General features: G+C 40.9%; 1 protein-coding gene and 1 long non-coding RNA gene across 6 annotated transcripts in view; one reads left to right on the forward strand and one right to left on the reverse strand.

Moving 5' to 3' along the window:
• LOC102958226 overlaps window positions 1-13,494 on the reverse strand; it is a 19,869-nt gene extending 6,375 nt beyond the window's left edge. Inside the window, exons 1-4 of one of the 3 annotated variants that reach the window (XR_006218884.1) lie at window positions 13,169-13,479; window positions 11,744-11,797; window positions 9,152-9,234; window positions 4,029-4,068 (exon numbers count right to left, since the gene is read on the reverse strand). This is a non-coding gene — a long non-coding RNA (uncharacterized LOC102958226). Of the gene's footprint in view, window positions 1-4,028; window positions 4,069-9,151; window positions 9,235-11,743; window positions 11,798-13,168 lie in introns of those variants that run through there. The other 2 variants (XR_001511605.2, XR_446715.3) reach the window with 2 other exon arrangements.
• A 338-nt stretch (window positions 13,495-13,832) lies between these two features.
• ARID4A (AT-rich interaction domain 4A) overlaps window positions 13,833-15,585 on the forward strand; it is a 63,452-nt gene continuing 61,699 nt past the window's right edge. For 2 of the 3 annotated variants that reach the window (XM_015543400.2, XM_007095239.3), the window contains exons 1-2: window positions 13,833-14,014; window positions 15,099-15,155. In XM_015543400.2, the coding sequence (XP_015398886.2) occupies window positions 15,150-15,155 (6 nt within the window). In that variant the 5' untranslated portion in view covers window positions 13,833-14,014; window positions 15,099-15,149. Of the gene's footprint in view, window positions 14,015-15,065; window positions 15,156-15,585 lie in introns of those variants that run through there. The other variant, XM_042989796.1, reaches the window with a different exon arrangement.

Consider the following 15,585-nt stretch of genomic DNA (forward strand, 5'->3'; position numbering starts at 1 on the left):
TGTACGCATGTTTTAGTATGAGTAACATATACTGTATGTATCCACTGAACTACAAATGTGTGCTTTGGGAAGGGGGAAGAAAATAAATTCTGACAAACAAGAAAGAGAATCTGGGACAGTTTCCTGGAGATCTGGTAGATGAACTCCAATCGGTGAATTTAGGAGAACTACAGATGGCAATAGTTACCAGAAAAAAACTTCTGAGATGCCACTAACCGAAACAAAGTAAAAAGGCTAACCAATATAAGATTATGAGGAACATAATCTAGATGACAGTGGGAATGCATGGAGTAGATAACAGGTTCTCCATCTGGTTCAAAGAACACATGCCTAAGAATTCTCCATAGATTTGAATTCACAAGGTCTGAAGTGAGGCCCAGGATTTGTATTTTGAACAAGTATCTGGTGTGATGCTTATGAATACACTAAAATTTGAGAATCACTGATTTAGACACAGGTTAGTAAAAGAAGAACTAACCGAAACAGTTAAAGGGTTTCAAGAGAGAAGATTTCTGTTACAGAGCAAAACGGAGGATGAAGCTACAGGGACTGACAGTTACTGATGAAACTTTTCTTTCACTGGATTTTTAAAGAAATACAAGTATCAGAAATAGGAATATGTATCTAGATGATGAAAAGGGAAGTTTCTGGTAGAAACCTTATAGTAGATGGTATTGAATATATTACGATTCAGCATCAGTTTTCTGAACATTTCCAATATGAGGGTGGACACAGAGCATAAGTGCTCAAGGATTAAACAGCATCTTTCATATCTTACTGACGGATCAACAAAGAGAAACAGCTCTGACTTAAGGCAGGTCAGGTTAATTTTGTCAGAGAAATTTCATAGAACTTGGTCCCACCACTGCAAAAGAACCTTAATACAAGATTCCCTTACCATCAATAGGAAGGGATTCAGGTTTACATTGAAAATATGTTCCACTAACACATTCTATTAACACCTAATTAAAAGTTCATTTCATAAGATAAAAAAGATAACTTGTAATGTATAGCTAAATGTTCTATCTACCATTTTAGTTGCAAAAGAATTGTTAACTCTTCCCTTAAAGATATTCAATATTCACAATGTAGCCAATTTCTATTTGAATCACCACTTGATCTTTAACCTGTCCCTATGGAAAAAGGATTAAATGTGTGGCTGAATGGAAGTTTTTACGCGTTTCTAGAGGAAAAAGTTTACTAGAAATGAACATAGATTCTTCCTTCACAGGCAATATGATGATTCATTCAGTACCTGACACACATTTGACATGGAAAGCCTAAAGGCAAGCCACAATGCTGGCAAGTCATGCACTAATTATTTCTGATAACAAAAAGTTTCTTTTCCTTCCTGGCAGCCCTGTTTCAGGATATGAAGCCAAATGAAGCTTTCTGACATATGACTTCATTGTAGACATGATGTGCCACCCCCACCCCCCATCTAGATACTTGGACAGCCTCCAAAATGAAATTCAGGAGAGACGCTTTAAACAAAACTCAGGCGCGGCTACTTTAAATCCATTCTTTTCCCTAAATGGAAATCTGACAAAACAGGAAGTACTTGGCAGCATATAGGAAGGAGCAAGTTCTGTGGTTTACGTACTTACTGGTAACAGACTAGTTTTTCGTGACTGTGTAATAAAATGCAGAACTTCACATTTGAGAGGAAAACAGACAAAATTTACCTTGGTTACCAAGGTTCCCTCGGCAATTTAAAGGTCTTAAGGACAGTATCACACAGTACATAAAGGAACAAGAAATGGGAAGATGGCTTTTATTTTTGTTATGTTCTCTCATATAAAAATCCCCTCCCTGTCTTGTGTACCACGATCTAAGCCACCAAAATTATACAAACACTGCAGGCAGTTTTATGACTGCACATAAACTGAACAAACATAAATACTAAAAGCAAAAAAAAAAAAAAAAAAAAAAAGCTTGTTTAGTTTGAAGGAACCAACTTGGGGAAGAGATTTTTGTTTATGTTTCCAGAGGATTCAAGGTATCCCTAAATACAAATAAATATAAGTCCCTAAGTGGGCCATTAAATATCAGCAGACTCAAAAACATACTACCAAACATATTATAAACCAACGAAAAGAAAACAAAAACTCCCCCTTGCTCCCATACCCCATGACACGATGTCTTTCAGCTGCTCCCCACCCTACCCCAATCCCGCTGGGTTGAAACTAGAAGCATTTCCAGGTAACAATTTGTATCTTAACTTTTAAACTATCACAATTAGGAGTACAACATTGTATCGAAGTGCCTAGTGAATGTTTAACACGGGATGTAAGGGATTATTATCTAGTCCATTCTTCCCACCCAAAAAGCAGGTTGAGATCCACAGTAAGTCAGGAAATCAATTTTGTCAGTCCTAACAGACTTTTAAAAAAAACATACAGGAGAAAATATTGGAGTATGCTGTACTTTGTTTTGTGTGTGGGCAGTACACATACATACACAAAACAGAAACTTCACTATAATGACATTAATTAGGGATCTTCCTTAGCTATTATTTCAAATATCTGTTTTGCCAAACAATGAAAATAATGAGAATGCCTATTAACTATAACAGTGAGGTAGGTAGGACATTAAAGCTTCTGTCAGAATTTGATTCTATGAGATAGGAATAGCAGCAACTTCGTTAAGTGCTAAAATTATTGAGTCAATGCCTCAATGATTCAGATCCTCAGGGGTTGTTAAATATCAATCAGTTAACCTTTCAGACACGGATAATAGAAGTGTGCTCAGGAATTCTTATTTGAAAAATATGGTGCTGGATTTAAGTACACTAAGAGCTGTTAAGTATCTAGGCCCGTGCCCTTTATCTCTAACAGCAGGCACTCAGAGTAATGTATCCCAGGTCACAGCCAATGAGAACATGCTTATGATTAGAACAGAGAACATACGGTTTTCAAATCCAGTGTTCCTATATTAAGATGCGTATTCAATCCAACATCCCACTGAACTACTGTAGAAATTCTGAGAATTTTTGAGCTAAGAGTAACATAATTGCCACTTTAGCTTCATGAATGCCTAATACGAGCCTGATATCTTAACTCATTTCCACCAGTCCCATTTCTTCTAAAGCTAGAGGCCAGACCCTATCAACATTATAGTAACCAAAGATCAGTGTCCTCAGAAACATCTCGCCAGCTTCTATTCTCCGACTACTTCCACTTTCATGCCTAGAGGCATAATGGTGATGAGAAAAAATGTATTTGTAAAGTGAGATTACCGACTGAGCCAGGTGGTTTGTATATTATATTATTGGCAGCAGATGTACCCTTAGTCCTGGCCAAACTTTTAATAAATTTGGACCAATGGTGATAAGGAAGTTTGGTAGGTGGGTACATCCATGAAAACAACAACAACAACAACGACAACAACAACAACACCCCCAGTCCCTCTGGTGGTTAATTAGATATACTTTTAAAAATGGCATGAAAACATTCCAATGAAAATTCTTCACCTGTGGATAATCCCCATAGTGCTCTGCTCCCTACATTGAATCAGACTCAATTCCTAAAACCTCAAGCGATCTCATTTTAAGTAACTGATCAGGCAAGAGGCTCCTAGTGTACAAACACTGACAAAGCACATTTTTACTGGCATGCATTCATTCATTAAGTATCACCTCTAAGCTTGCTATATATTTTACAAACTTCCACTCCACAAATGAGTGCCTCCTAAGTGCCAACACTTATGACAGGTTCTAAACTAACAAAGATAGATAAGGTATAGTTCTCTGTGTGTAAGGATGTCCTAACTTAGCAAAGAACATGTAAGTGAATAAGAAACTAAAATGTAATATAGAAAGTGACAGGAATCATGTTAAGAGAAAATATATGAAATTCATAGGGACAGATTACCTAAAGAGGGATCATGGAAAATTTCACTCAAAAAGTAGCATTTGCAGAGTGCATGGGTGGCTCAATTAGTTGAGCATCTGACTCTTGATTATGGGCTCAGGTTATGATCCTAGGATTGTGGGATTGAGCCCTGGGTCAGGCTCCATGCTGAGCGTGGGGCTTGCTTGGGATTCTCTCCCCCACATGTGCTTGCTCTCTAAAAAAAAAAAAAAAAAAAATTAGTGTTGATTGGGGAACATTCTAGATTGTGGGGAAAGTATGAATAAAAACATGGAAAACAGAGTTTGTATAGGGGAGCCGTGACAGATTTAGTGTGACTGCAGCAAATTAGTTTACAGACAGACTGATATGACATTCAGTAAGGTCTAGAATGGGAGGCAAAGAGTCTACATGCTTTATTTGTATGTGGAAATATAATGTATTGTTTTAAAAGCTGCTAGAATGACAGACCCTACGTAACAGCATTATACACACTAACACCACCTAATATCTGAATGTTTCCTAAACATTTGGCATTATTCTAGCACTTTACATGTACTAACTCATTTAATACTAAACTGTCAGGGCAGTTCTACTCATATCCTCCCCATTACAGATGAGGCAGAGAAATTAAGAAATGTGCTCTAAACCACCCATCTCACAAAAAGCCTGGCCACAGCTACACACTCTAATGCTGGAAGTATCTTCTTTGCTATCCCTAAACTACTTAAAAAAAATTTTTTTTAACATTCATTTTTTTTTTTAACGTTTATTTATTTTTGAGACAGAGAGAGACAGAGCATGAACGGGGGAGGGGCAGAGAGAGAGGGAGACACAGAATCGGAAACAGGCTCCAGGCTCTGAGCCATCAGCCCAGAGCCCGACGCGGGGCTCGAACTCACGGAGCGCGAGATCGTGACCTGAGCCGAAGTCGGACGCTTAACCGACTGAGCCACCCAGGCGCCCCTTAACATTCATTTTTGAGAGACAGAGCATGAGTGGGGGAGGGGCAGTGAGAGAGAGAGAGGGAGAGACAGAATCCGAAGCAGGCTCCAGGCTCTGAACTGTTAGCACAGAGCCCAACGCGGGGCTCAAACTCACCAACCACAAGATCATGACCCAAGCTGAAGTCAGATGCTTAACCAATTGAGCCACCCAGGCACCCCTCCCTAAACTACTTTTAAAAGCCTTGGTTCTAATGGGGACATGGTGAAGGCCTAAATCCCATGCAGGTAGCTCCAATCACTTATTTTGAAAAATAAAAGGTACCAAAGTTAAGGAATTAATAAAAAGCAATGAAAACATACACAAAACCATGTATTTGTTACAAATTAAAAATGCTGAAAACTTATGCACAAATGTTTCTGAATGTATTACTTTTTCCTCAATTTGTAAACAGATTATGTCTTGTAACTCAAAGCTAGCAATATGATGGGAAGAGTTTTAAATACCTAATTATTTAAATGAGATCAAAGACAGCTTTTTTTTTTTTTAAGTTTATTTTTATTAAGCAGGGGTGGGGGAGGGACAGAGAGAGAACCCCAAGCAGGCTCCCTGCTCTTAGCATGAAGCCCGATGCGAATCGTGAGATCATGACGGCAGCCAAAATCAGGAGTCTGATGCTTGACTAACTAAGCCACCCAGGCACCCTAAGGAGAGTCTTGATATATATAATGAAGTGGCTCAAATTTCATAACCTCATATATTATCCCAAATGGATTGTTTTATAAAAACTGATTAAAAAGGCTAATGAGAAACAAAGAGGGAAAAAATTGAGTATTGTGATTGATACAGAACTATTATTTAAAAAGCCTGTTTTTTCTAAGACAAAATAATAACTTTTTCCTTGGTAAGTAGCAGAAAACATTTTTTAAAACCCTAAGAAAAAAAGGGCGGAGACACCAAGGGAGATTTACTGGTAAAAGTAAGCTCTTTCTCTTGAACATTCAAAAATTAGCCTATTACATGTTTTGACATTTCTCATTGTTAAAGCCCTTCCTTACACTGAGCACTTTAATTTCATCTGTTGAAATAAAAGTGGTTTCCGAAAACAAGACAATTAACATCTTTACTTAGATTTTAGATATTTAAAGAATCTTGGCTAAACATTCATGTTCCACACACATCTGTTACTTCTCTGTATTTTGTTAAAGTTAAAAGAAAACACACAAAATTTAGCCCACTGGGAAAGAGGAGGGAAAAATATTTCACCCCATATATTTGAACAATTTAATGGGCACTGGGATGGCTCAGTTGGGTAAACAACTGACTCTTGATTGTGGCTCAGGTCATGATCTCACAGTTTGAGATCGAGCCCCAAGTCAGGCTCTGTGCTGACAGCATGGAGCCTGCTTGGGATTCTCTTTCCCTCTCCCTGATTCTCTCTCTCAAAATAAATGAATAAACATTAAAAAAAATTTAAAAGCATACATGTATTTTTGTAAGATGCTACCTTAAAACTATTTTTTTCAATAATGAAGAACTTCTCCTTTAGTATGCAAATCATTTGGTTTCCCTGCACTTATTTTACTTATTAATTCACTTTAATTTTTCATTTCAAGTGGTACTTTTTTTTAAAGTTCACTTACTTATATAAGTAATCTCTATACCCAATGTGGGGCTCAAACTCAGCACCCCAAGATCAAGAGTTGAATGCTCTTCTGAGCCAGCCAAGTTGTACTTTAAAAATCAGAAATAAGAAAGCCTTGATATGGGCGCCTGGGTGGCTCAGTGGGTTAAGTGTCTGGCTCTTGATTTTGGCTCAGGTCATGATCCCACAGTTTGTGAGTTTGAGGCCCACATCAGGCTCCATGCTGATAACATGGAGCCTGCTTAGGATTCTTTCCCCATCTCTCTACCTCTCTCCCACTCAAGCTGATGCTCTCTTTCAAAACAAAAACAAACTTAAAAAAAAAAAGAAACAAAGACTTGATAAAACCACTAAAATCTAATAGAAGAATGGAATTAGAAATCAAAATATAAAAAACAATGTAAGGTCCAGCATATGCCTTGTCCCAATTAGGGCTTCAGAGGCACTTTGATAAAAGAAGAATAAATGCTTACCAGACATTTCAAGCTCTGGCTAGCATGTTTAAAACTGATTTCATTTTCCTTAAACATCAGTGTCTTTTTCTGACCTACAAAACTTGTTAATGGTATGAACTATTCCCTGTTCTTTAAAATTTTGAGTGTTTTGTTTTCTTCTTTACTGCTACAATCAAGTAGAGATCAAATACTGTCAACTCTTTTCTCCCCTCAAATTTCTTGCTCACTTATTCCTTCCCCTCTCTCCGTCTGACTCTAGTTTCATGCATGCAGATGTATTGCAAAAATATCTTGTCTCCCTACCTCCAATTCCTGTGTCATTTCTTCAGTCACACTGGACACTGTTTCTAAATGACTTCCCAATAGTACAGTTTGTGTACATCATATCCCTCTGTGCCTATTCAAAAACCCTCAACAAAAATAACTAAAATTAAAAAAGAAATCTATAAGGAAAAATATCTGTAGCCAATTACTACTAAATATTATATAAAAAACTCAAAGAAATAAAACATCAAGACTTACACATAAATGGACAGAGATCTTAAAGAGAGAACTTGTCTAGTACCAAGAATCAGTTGAAATTGCAGAAAAAGGTCCTAATTCACTAGTTAACAAAAATATTACAAGGAAAAGGAGAGCTCAACATATTTTGCACTTATCAAATTAGCAAAAATGATTATAATTATATACTACCCAATTCAGGTAGCTAATGTCACAGAGAGGGTGACAATCAATCCTGAAACAAGGGTCCAAAAGACTGAAAATACTGTATGCACGTAGATGATAAATGCAGAATACTAAAAAACCTGAAACCTAAATGGTCAAGAAATACAAAAATGAAGTTGAAGATAAAACAGTTTGATGGATTGTTTTCACACATCAAAATTATAATGGGTACTGTGTGTGGTCACACTGAATGCTTATTACAACGTTAAAGGAACAAAAAAAAAAATTAAAAATTAATAATAAAGAAACATATGCATAAGGACAAGGACATTTAAAAAATCTAATGTTAGGGGCACCTGGGTGGCTCAGTTGGTTAAGTGTGTGACTTTGGCTCAGGTCATGACCTCAAGGTTTCTGAGTTTGAGCTCTGCCATCAGGCTCCGTGCTGCTGGTGTAGAGCCTGCTTGGGATTCTCACCATCTCCTCTCTCTGCCCCTCCCCCACTTGCCTTTTCTCGCGCTCTCTCTCAAATTAAACAAACTTAAATAAAAAACAAAGCAATGTTATCAGAGTGGGATTAAAAGAGATGGGTTTGTTTAGTTGCATTGTGATTTGTTAAAATTTGAGACTAAAACAAAATAATCTTTATTTTCTGCTCACATCCCAGCTTTCAAAGCCCTCGCAAGGTTCCCAAACCAGTATAGAGGACAAGCACCCCACATAATCGATGTGAAGCTAATTCTAGAAATGTTGACAAGCTGACCTCATGCAATTTTTCCAATGTAATCTTTAGTCACTCATCCTCTCCGAAATGGTTTATTCACTTCCCCAAACATACCTTTCTTTATATAATTACATTCTTAATCACCATTTTCCACCAAGAAAGTCCGAGATCTTCCTTTCTTCTAATTTTACAAATGGTCTCTCACTAACCCTGAAAAGCCTTCAATGATCACTAAACAAATTTCTTTTCATTCTGCATTATAAAACAATTTGTATTTTAAAAACCAATTAAATCTCAACCGTACACTGAACTTTGATAAATTATCTTGTAAGCCATGATTTAAATCTTTAGAAACTTTCCTGCACTGATTGAATCTTTTGCAATAACTCCCTTAACTTTCCACATGTTTAATTATATTCTTTCTTTTATTAATAGTAAGCTCCTTTAGCATAGATCATGTAGGAACATAAGCAGATCCCTAGATCAGCGTGTACCCAACTCCTAAAATATGCTTTCACTCTAGTCTAAATTATGGGTGAAAACACCCAGTAATCTATGCCTGCACATGGCCATAAAATCAGCAGTGACTACCAATAGGGCAAAAGACCACACAGGGATTGCAAAGATAGCTTTGTTACAAAAAAGCAAATTATGTAACTTTCCAAAAAACAACAAAACCATTAGCAAAGCAGGTATGTTCAACACAGCAATCAATCTGTTCTACTTCTCAACATAGACATTTATAGAAACTGTACAGTGAAACAAATTCTATCATTTTTCAAGATACACACATATGTAACATATGTATATAACATACTAACAGCTGATCTTAATTACTAAATAAAAGACAAGTAAAACTACATACCAGAAACAGAATTTTCAACAGTAGATCCAGGTCTTTTAAAACTGGAACATCTTCCTTCATTTTCCCACAAAATGAGGTTTATTCTAAAAAACAAAGACTTCCTTTAGTTTTGAGTATGCCACAATCCTCAGAACATAGTCTATTTAATAATCTTAAAAAACAATGAAGCAAAAATTTCACTTCTAAACACTTTCACTGATGAGATCTCTGTCACCTAACATGGGCTCAAAAAAATCATGAATATGTTCAGAGTGTTCCATCATTAAAAATCCAGAAATGGGAACCACATAAATGGGTAAACAAATCCATAGGAATGTTCTAATTTGGGGATTTCAGTGTAAAATACTACCTCAAGAAGCTAATTATAAAGCCTCGTTTGAAGCCTTGACCAAATAAATAAAACATTCTGCTTTCAAAATAGCTTTTTATCACAGAAACACCATTAAAAATTTTTGAGATTTTGTTTTTGTAGGGAACATTATTCTAATAGTTTGGACTCAATGGTTACAAAAAAACAAATCAATCATAATTAATTTTTCTCATTAATACCTATGAGATGGTTCTAGTGACTTTTCAGTTAATATTCATCTACAGTCACCTCCCATTAAGAGATCATAATGCCCTTAAGATTCTTACTGGGCTCTCTAAATCTATGTTGTATTAGCAATTACAAATCAATTCAATATTAAAACAAGTATTTGGATCAAATACTTCAAACAATTTTGAAGGCTAATACAGCATCTGTGGCACATTACAAGTTCTTAGAAGAGTATTACTGTTAAAGAAAACATTAAGCTGTTTATTTCATATACTTTACAAAAGCACATACAGGTTCATAAAAAAGACTGACAGAACACCTATCATGTATCAAGTAGGGAAACATAACAGCGACTAAAACCTCAGTTGCTGCCCTCTGGGAATGGAGTCTCAAACTAGGGAAGAGCCTAAGAACTGCACAGCAAATGTGATGAGAGACATATAAAGGTTCCTGTGAGGGTAAAAAAGCACACAGAAAATGCCCATAAAGATGGAAAACTTTAAGGAAGGCTTCGAGGAAACATAGAATAAACTATACCTTAAAAACAGTAGTTTTTAGTATCCTCTAAATGTCACTTCTGTGCAGCAAACTATACAAACGCCTACCTATTTGAGAGTGAAAAATAAATTAGTTTTAAAAAAATCACTTGTAAGGTCCCATAAACATTCTTAAACTTATTTTAAAAATTATAATTCTACTTGAATAAAAGACCCAAGAGAGAAAATTTAAAAAATAAAGCGAAAAAAATCAACAAAACAAAAACTGAGGGAAAAAATAAACGGAAAAAAACAACAAAAAATGTAAGTACAGTAAAAGCAAAGCTTTCTGATGGGCAGCTGTACAAAGCCTTAAACGCACAATCCTTTTAGCTTATTCCCATTTCTAGGGATTTATTCCAAATAACCAGGAATGTAAAGAAAGATCTAGATGCCTAAAAATTTTAGCCACAGACGTCTGTTCTCAGACAAAATCTTTTCTAAAACATGCACCAAGATACCAATTCTATCACTGCTGTTATAGAAAAATTAAAATATCATCCAATTATATAAATTATATCTATCCTACAGAAGACTATGCAACTATGAAAAGTGCTTTATGGGCAAAATATTTCCCATGTTCCTAGTTTTTCCTATAAAGAAAAAAATGAGTGACAAGATAACCATGACTAAAATGACCTTTACTTTATAAAACAACACTGATGAAAAATAAAGACCCCTCTGTGTCACACAGAATTACAACATAAACTATAATTGCCTTTTGGTGGAAGAGATACAAGAGACTGGTCTTTTCTTCTTTAGGCTTTTTAGTAATTTCCAAATCCCCACTGACATGCATTATTTGGATCAGATAGTAAGTTTTAAGTTGGTAGTAGAATTATAGATGATTACTCCCTGGGAAGTTCAGCAGTATTATATCATTTTATAATTTTCTTAAGGAAAAAAAAAAACCAATCACTTCGAAACTTCTACTAACATATTTTTTCTATGTGCCAAATTTTTAAGTAGGAAGAAAAAAACATGAAAATGTTCATATTATTCTATGACAAAAATATTAAGTACTCAAAAAAATCCAGAAATGGGAACTACATGAATGGGTAAATAAATTCATAAACATGTACTAATTTTGAGATTTCATTCTACGGTATCACATCAGGAAGCTAATTATACAGATTCATTTATTTTTGTTTAAATTTTTTTTTTTTTTATTTATTTTTGAGACAGAAAGAGATAGAGCATGAGCAAGGGAGCGGCAGAGAGAGAGGAGGAGACACAGAATCCAAAGCAGGCTCCAGGCTCTGAGCTGTCGGCACAAGCCCAATGCGGGGCTCAAACTCATGGACTGTCAGATCATGACTAGAGCTGAGGTGGGGCGCTTAACCGACTGAGCCACCCAGGCGCCCCTACAGATTCATTTAAACCCCTGGTCAAACCAAACTTCTTTCAACCACCATTCTTCCTTTTTGGATTTATGGCTTTATCTTACAGACAACAGTGGTCTGTAAAATTTTTCCAGTCTACCCATTCTAAAGACTATTCACAGAAATTAAAACTTACCTCAGTAATACTTTAGGATATGTCACTGAGAGACTTCGGTTTTCTTCAGACCACCTGCCAAAAAAAATCCACAATAAATGATCAAATCATACAGCCATTTTCTAGGCTGGATCCCCACCAATGCAGCAGTAACAAAGGTACTACAAGACTTAAGTTTAATTTTTTTTTAAAGTTTGTTTTTATTTATTTGGAGAGAGAGAGAGAGCACGAGTAGGGGAGGAACAGAGAGAGAGGGAGAGAGAGAGTGAGAGAGAATCCCAAGCAGGCTCCCTGCTGTCAACGCAAAGCCCAAGTGGGGCTGGAACTCAGGAACTGTGAGATTAGGACCTGAGCGGAAATCAAAAGTCGGAGGCTTAACCGACTGGGCCACCCAGGCGCCCCTAACGAAAATAAGTTTAAACAGCTATCTAGACCAGCATGACTAGGTCACTCAAAAACAGCTACACTCAGGGCGCCTGGGTGGCGCAGTCGGTTAAACGTCCGACTTCAGCCAGGTCACGATCTCGCGGTCCGTGGGTTCGAGCCCCGCGTCAGGCTCTGGGCTGATGGCTCGGAGCCTGGAGCCTGTTTCCGATTCTGTGTCTCCCTCTCTCTCTGCCCCTCCCCAGTTCATGCTCTGTCTCTCTCTGTCCCAAAAATAAAATAAAAAACGTTAAAAAAAAAAAAAAAAAAACAGCTACACTCCATTTTCTTAGTAAGTAATTTTGAGAAAAATCACTGCAGTGATCACTGCAAAAATCTAGTTAGGTATTAATTTTGAATAAACGTAGCGTGGATTATCGACGATATTTCACATTTCCTTATTTCATTCTTTAGAACTTGCCACTTAATACTCCATTTCCACCATTTCAAATGTGTTTTAACAGAACACAAAGATTTTGCTAACAGAACAAAATCAATGGCTGCCCTGAACAAAGTCCTATCGGGGAGGTCTTCTTATTTAAAGTGTTTTCAGTCCCTACAAAACCACTACTCTTTCCTTTCAAAAAAGTAGCACAGGCTTTGTGCTAAGCGGCAGAGCCGCCTGAGGTTAGAGTAGCAGGGTCTGGGCCAGCTGGTGGATTCCACAACCCGCTGCTTTCTGCAGCTTCCTCAAAGCTTAATCGCGCGAGGAGCACGCGGAAACCTCTCTCCCGACTCAGCTGGGTCTAAGCACCTTGCCTTCCCCGTGTTAATTAATGAGGCGCCCACAGAGCTGGCACTTGGGTAGAGAATATGACAAGTTCGCGAAGCGCACTTCCAAAGGGAGGAAGAACTGATCGGAGAGGAGAATCCAGAAAACCTCTCGAGAGGGGTGCCAAGGATCAGCCAGGAGAAAGAGACGTGCACGTCCCCTCCGCCCCTTTCTCTCGCGCGGCGGGAGAGGAGGCCTCGCCCCCTTTCATCCCGCCCCCTGCTCCCCACCCCGCCGCAGGGAGAACTTACTTTGCCATGGCCGCCGCGCGGCCCGTCCACTTCCGGTGCCGGTGCCGCTAAAGCTGCGCCATCCCCTAGTCACTCGGACAGCCACAGCTTCCAACCGACCTTTTGACAGGTTCGCGACTCCTCCGACCTTCACTAGGTGCTGTCCTGGAGTGAACCGTGGATAGGTGCCGCACTGAAATGAATCTACAGGATACACAGTCGGCTCTCGTCTCGCCAGAAACGTAAAATGCGATAGAGCTGCGACCACCGCCGCTCAGACAAAATGGCGCCGAGAAGCCGGTTTAGCGCAGGCGCCTTGGAAAGACACTGCCCCGCCCCCGTGCAAATGCTGGCCGCAGCTCCGGGTTCGGTTTCCATGGGACACTTCGCCGCCAATCCTCGTGCCGAACTGCTCTTCCTGACCCTTCAATTTACCAATCAGTGCTCAGTCATGCACATCCGGAGTCTTCTCAACCAATCATTTTTCAGAACCTGCTTACTCAATACCCAATTCTCCAGTAACGTTAGCCTTCGGAGACAGCCAATCATAAGTGGAAGATGTCCTACCTGCTGTTTTTCGCACCAATCCGTGAAGTTTCTTAGCTACATCCAATGAGGACGGCAGGTAGCGAGCTCCAATCCAAAGCTCTTCGGCGTCATGAGCAGCCAATAGGAGTTCGTGTAGAAGCGAGTCTGCTCAACAGCTTGTTATTTGGTGGATTGTGGCAGTAAATCGGGCGAGTGGGGAACCGGGCGCAGGACCTGCCGCCGCGGCCGGGAGTGGTGCTGCCCGGACGGGGGCCCACGGGGGTCAGTGGGGCGGAGGACTCGGAAGCTGACAGCGCGCACTTCACCCGCAGTTAGTAGGTGAGGAGAAGGGAAGTGGGGGATACTGAGTGGACGAAGCGGCAGTAGCAGCTCGTGCTGCTAGCAGCCCGGGGTCCCGGTGCAGTTGGACGCTTCGCAGGTGGGGAGGGGGTGCTGGGCAAGCGGTGCGGCGAGCGCAGGGGAAGGGGCAGGTCGTGGAGCCGCGGCAGCAACTGCAGGAACCGCCGCCGCAGCCTCCTCCTCGGCTGCTTCCCTGGGAAAATGGCTGTGGGGCTGGCCGCGCCGCTAAGTTTGCTTCCGTGCGGTGAGAAGCGGGCTGCTTGGGGGAGCCGGCCCCCAACTCCGCAGCGCGTCCTCTCCTGTGCAGTCTGTGGCTGGACCCGAGGGGCCAGGGGCAGGTACCACTCTGGGCTGTACAAAAAGTTGAGGCGGGCGCGGGGAGGAGGCGGCGGCTGCCGCTGTGCGGCTCCCCTCCCCTCCCACACCCTCTCCGGGCCACCTCCCTCCTCCTCTCCGCCCCCCCCCCCCAGCCCCCTCCCTCGCTCCGGTCTCCCCTCACTCTCGCGCCTCCGGGCTGAAGGCCGCGGCCCCTGCCCCATCGGTGAAGAAGCGCTTCTCCTTTCTGACATGGTGCAGAGCGGAGGAAGGAGAGCAATGGCGCCGTGACACTCCGCTGCCGCCACCGCGGGCCCGGGGCGGGCCGAGGGGGCCGAGCGGCGGAGGCGGGGCGCGGGCCGAAGTCGGGGTATCAGGGGGGCGGCCGCGCGAAAGCTCGGCTACCGCGCCTGGGGGGAACCTGGGGAAGCCCAAACGGCGCCCTGCTCTTTTCCAGAGCGCTCCGACCTGGGGCTCCGAGTTGAGCATTCCGGGTCAAAGTGGCGAGCGAGGCGGGGGCGCGGTGGGCCGCTGGCGAACTCCGGGGAGGAACGGGTTGCCCTTTGGCGCCCGAGGGGTTCTCGCCGTTTCCTCAGCTCCTGCGTCCTGGCTGCCCTCCGGGGGATCGGCTCCCTTCGCTGGTTAGGGTTCTGCCCCTCCCCGCTGGCGTTTGTTTACTTTCTTTCCTTGGGTCGCTCCCCTCTGTTGACTGATTCTGTGCCTGTCTTTCCCCTCCCCATGGTTCTAGCGACGGAGAAGATAGCTCGCTGAGCTGGAACCCCACAGATCGCCAGTGAAAATGAAGGTAAGTGGAGTCAACGCTGCTCTGAACCTCGTGCCCTGGACACTGCTTGTCGTGAGGCTGCTGCTGTGGAATGTCATTTTTTTTTTTTCTTTCGCTACTTGAAATTGATTCCTCTACTAAGCAATGCTTTCTGAAAATGAGGACGTGTTGAAAGAGTGAGAAATGATCATTGTGTCTAATGCAGTCAGTCCGGCCCCTCTCTGAAGCAGTTAGCACTTTGGAAAGGCTGGTGCAGCCTTTCCATTGTTGTCCATTGGGCTAGTATTTTTAAACACTTCCTGTGTTGGCAGCAGCCTTTGCAGAAGTAAAGCTTTTGTCCTGTTTGGTTCTTTGGGGGATTTTTTGAAATTTTTTTCTTCCTCAATGCCAGCATGATTTTCTAAGGAAGGAATATGTGGATTGTGCAAGGGAGATATCGGCTCTTCTCTGA

Source organism: Panthera tigris, chromosome B3, assembly GCF_018350195.1.
Source record: "Panthera tigris isolate Pti1 chromosome B3, P.tigris_Pti1_mat1.1, whole genome shotgun sequence".
Taxonomy (NCBI): domain Eukaryota; kingdom Metazoa; phylum Chordata; class Mammalia; order Carnivora; family Felidae; genus Panthera; species Panthera tigris.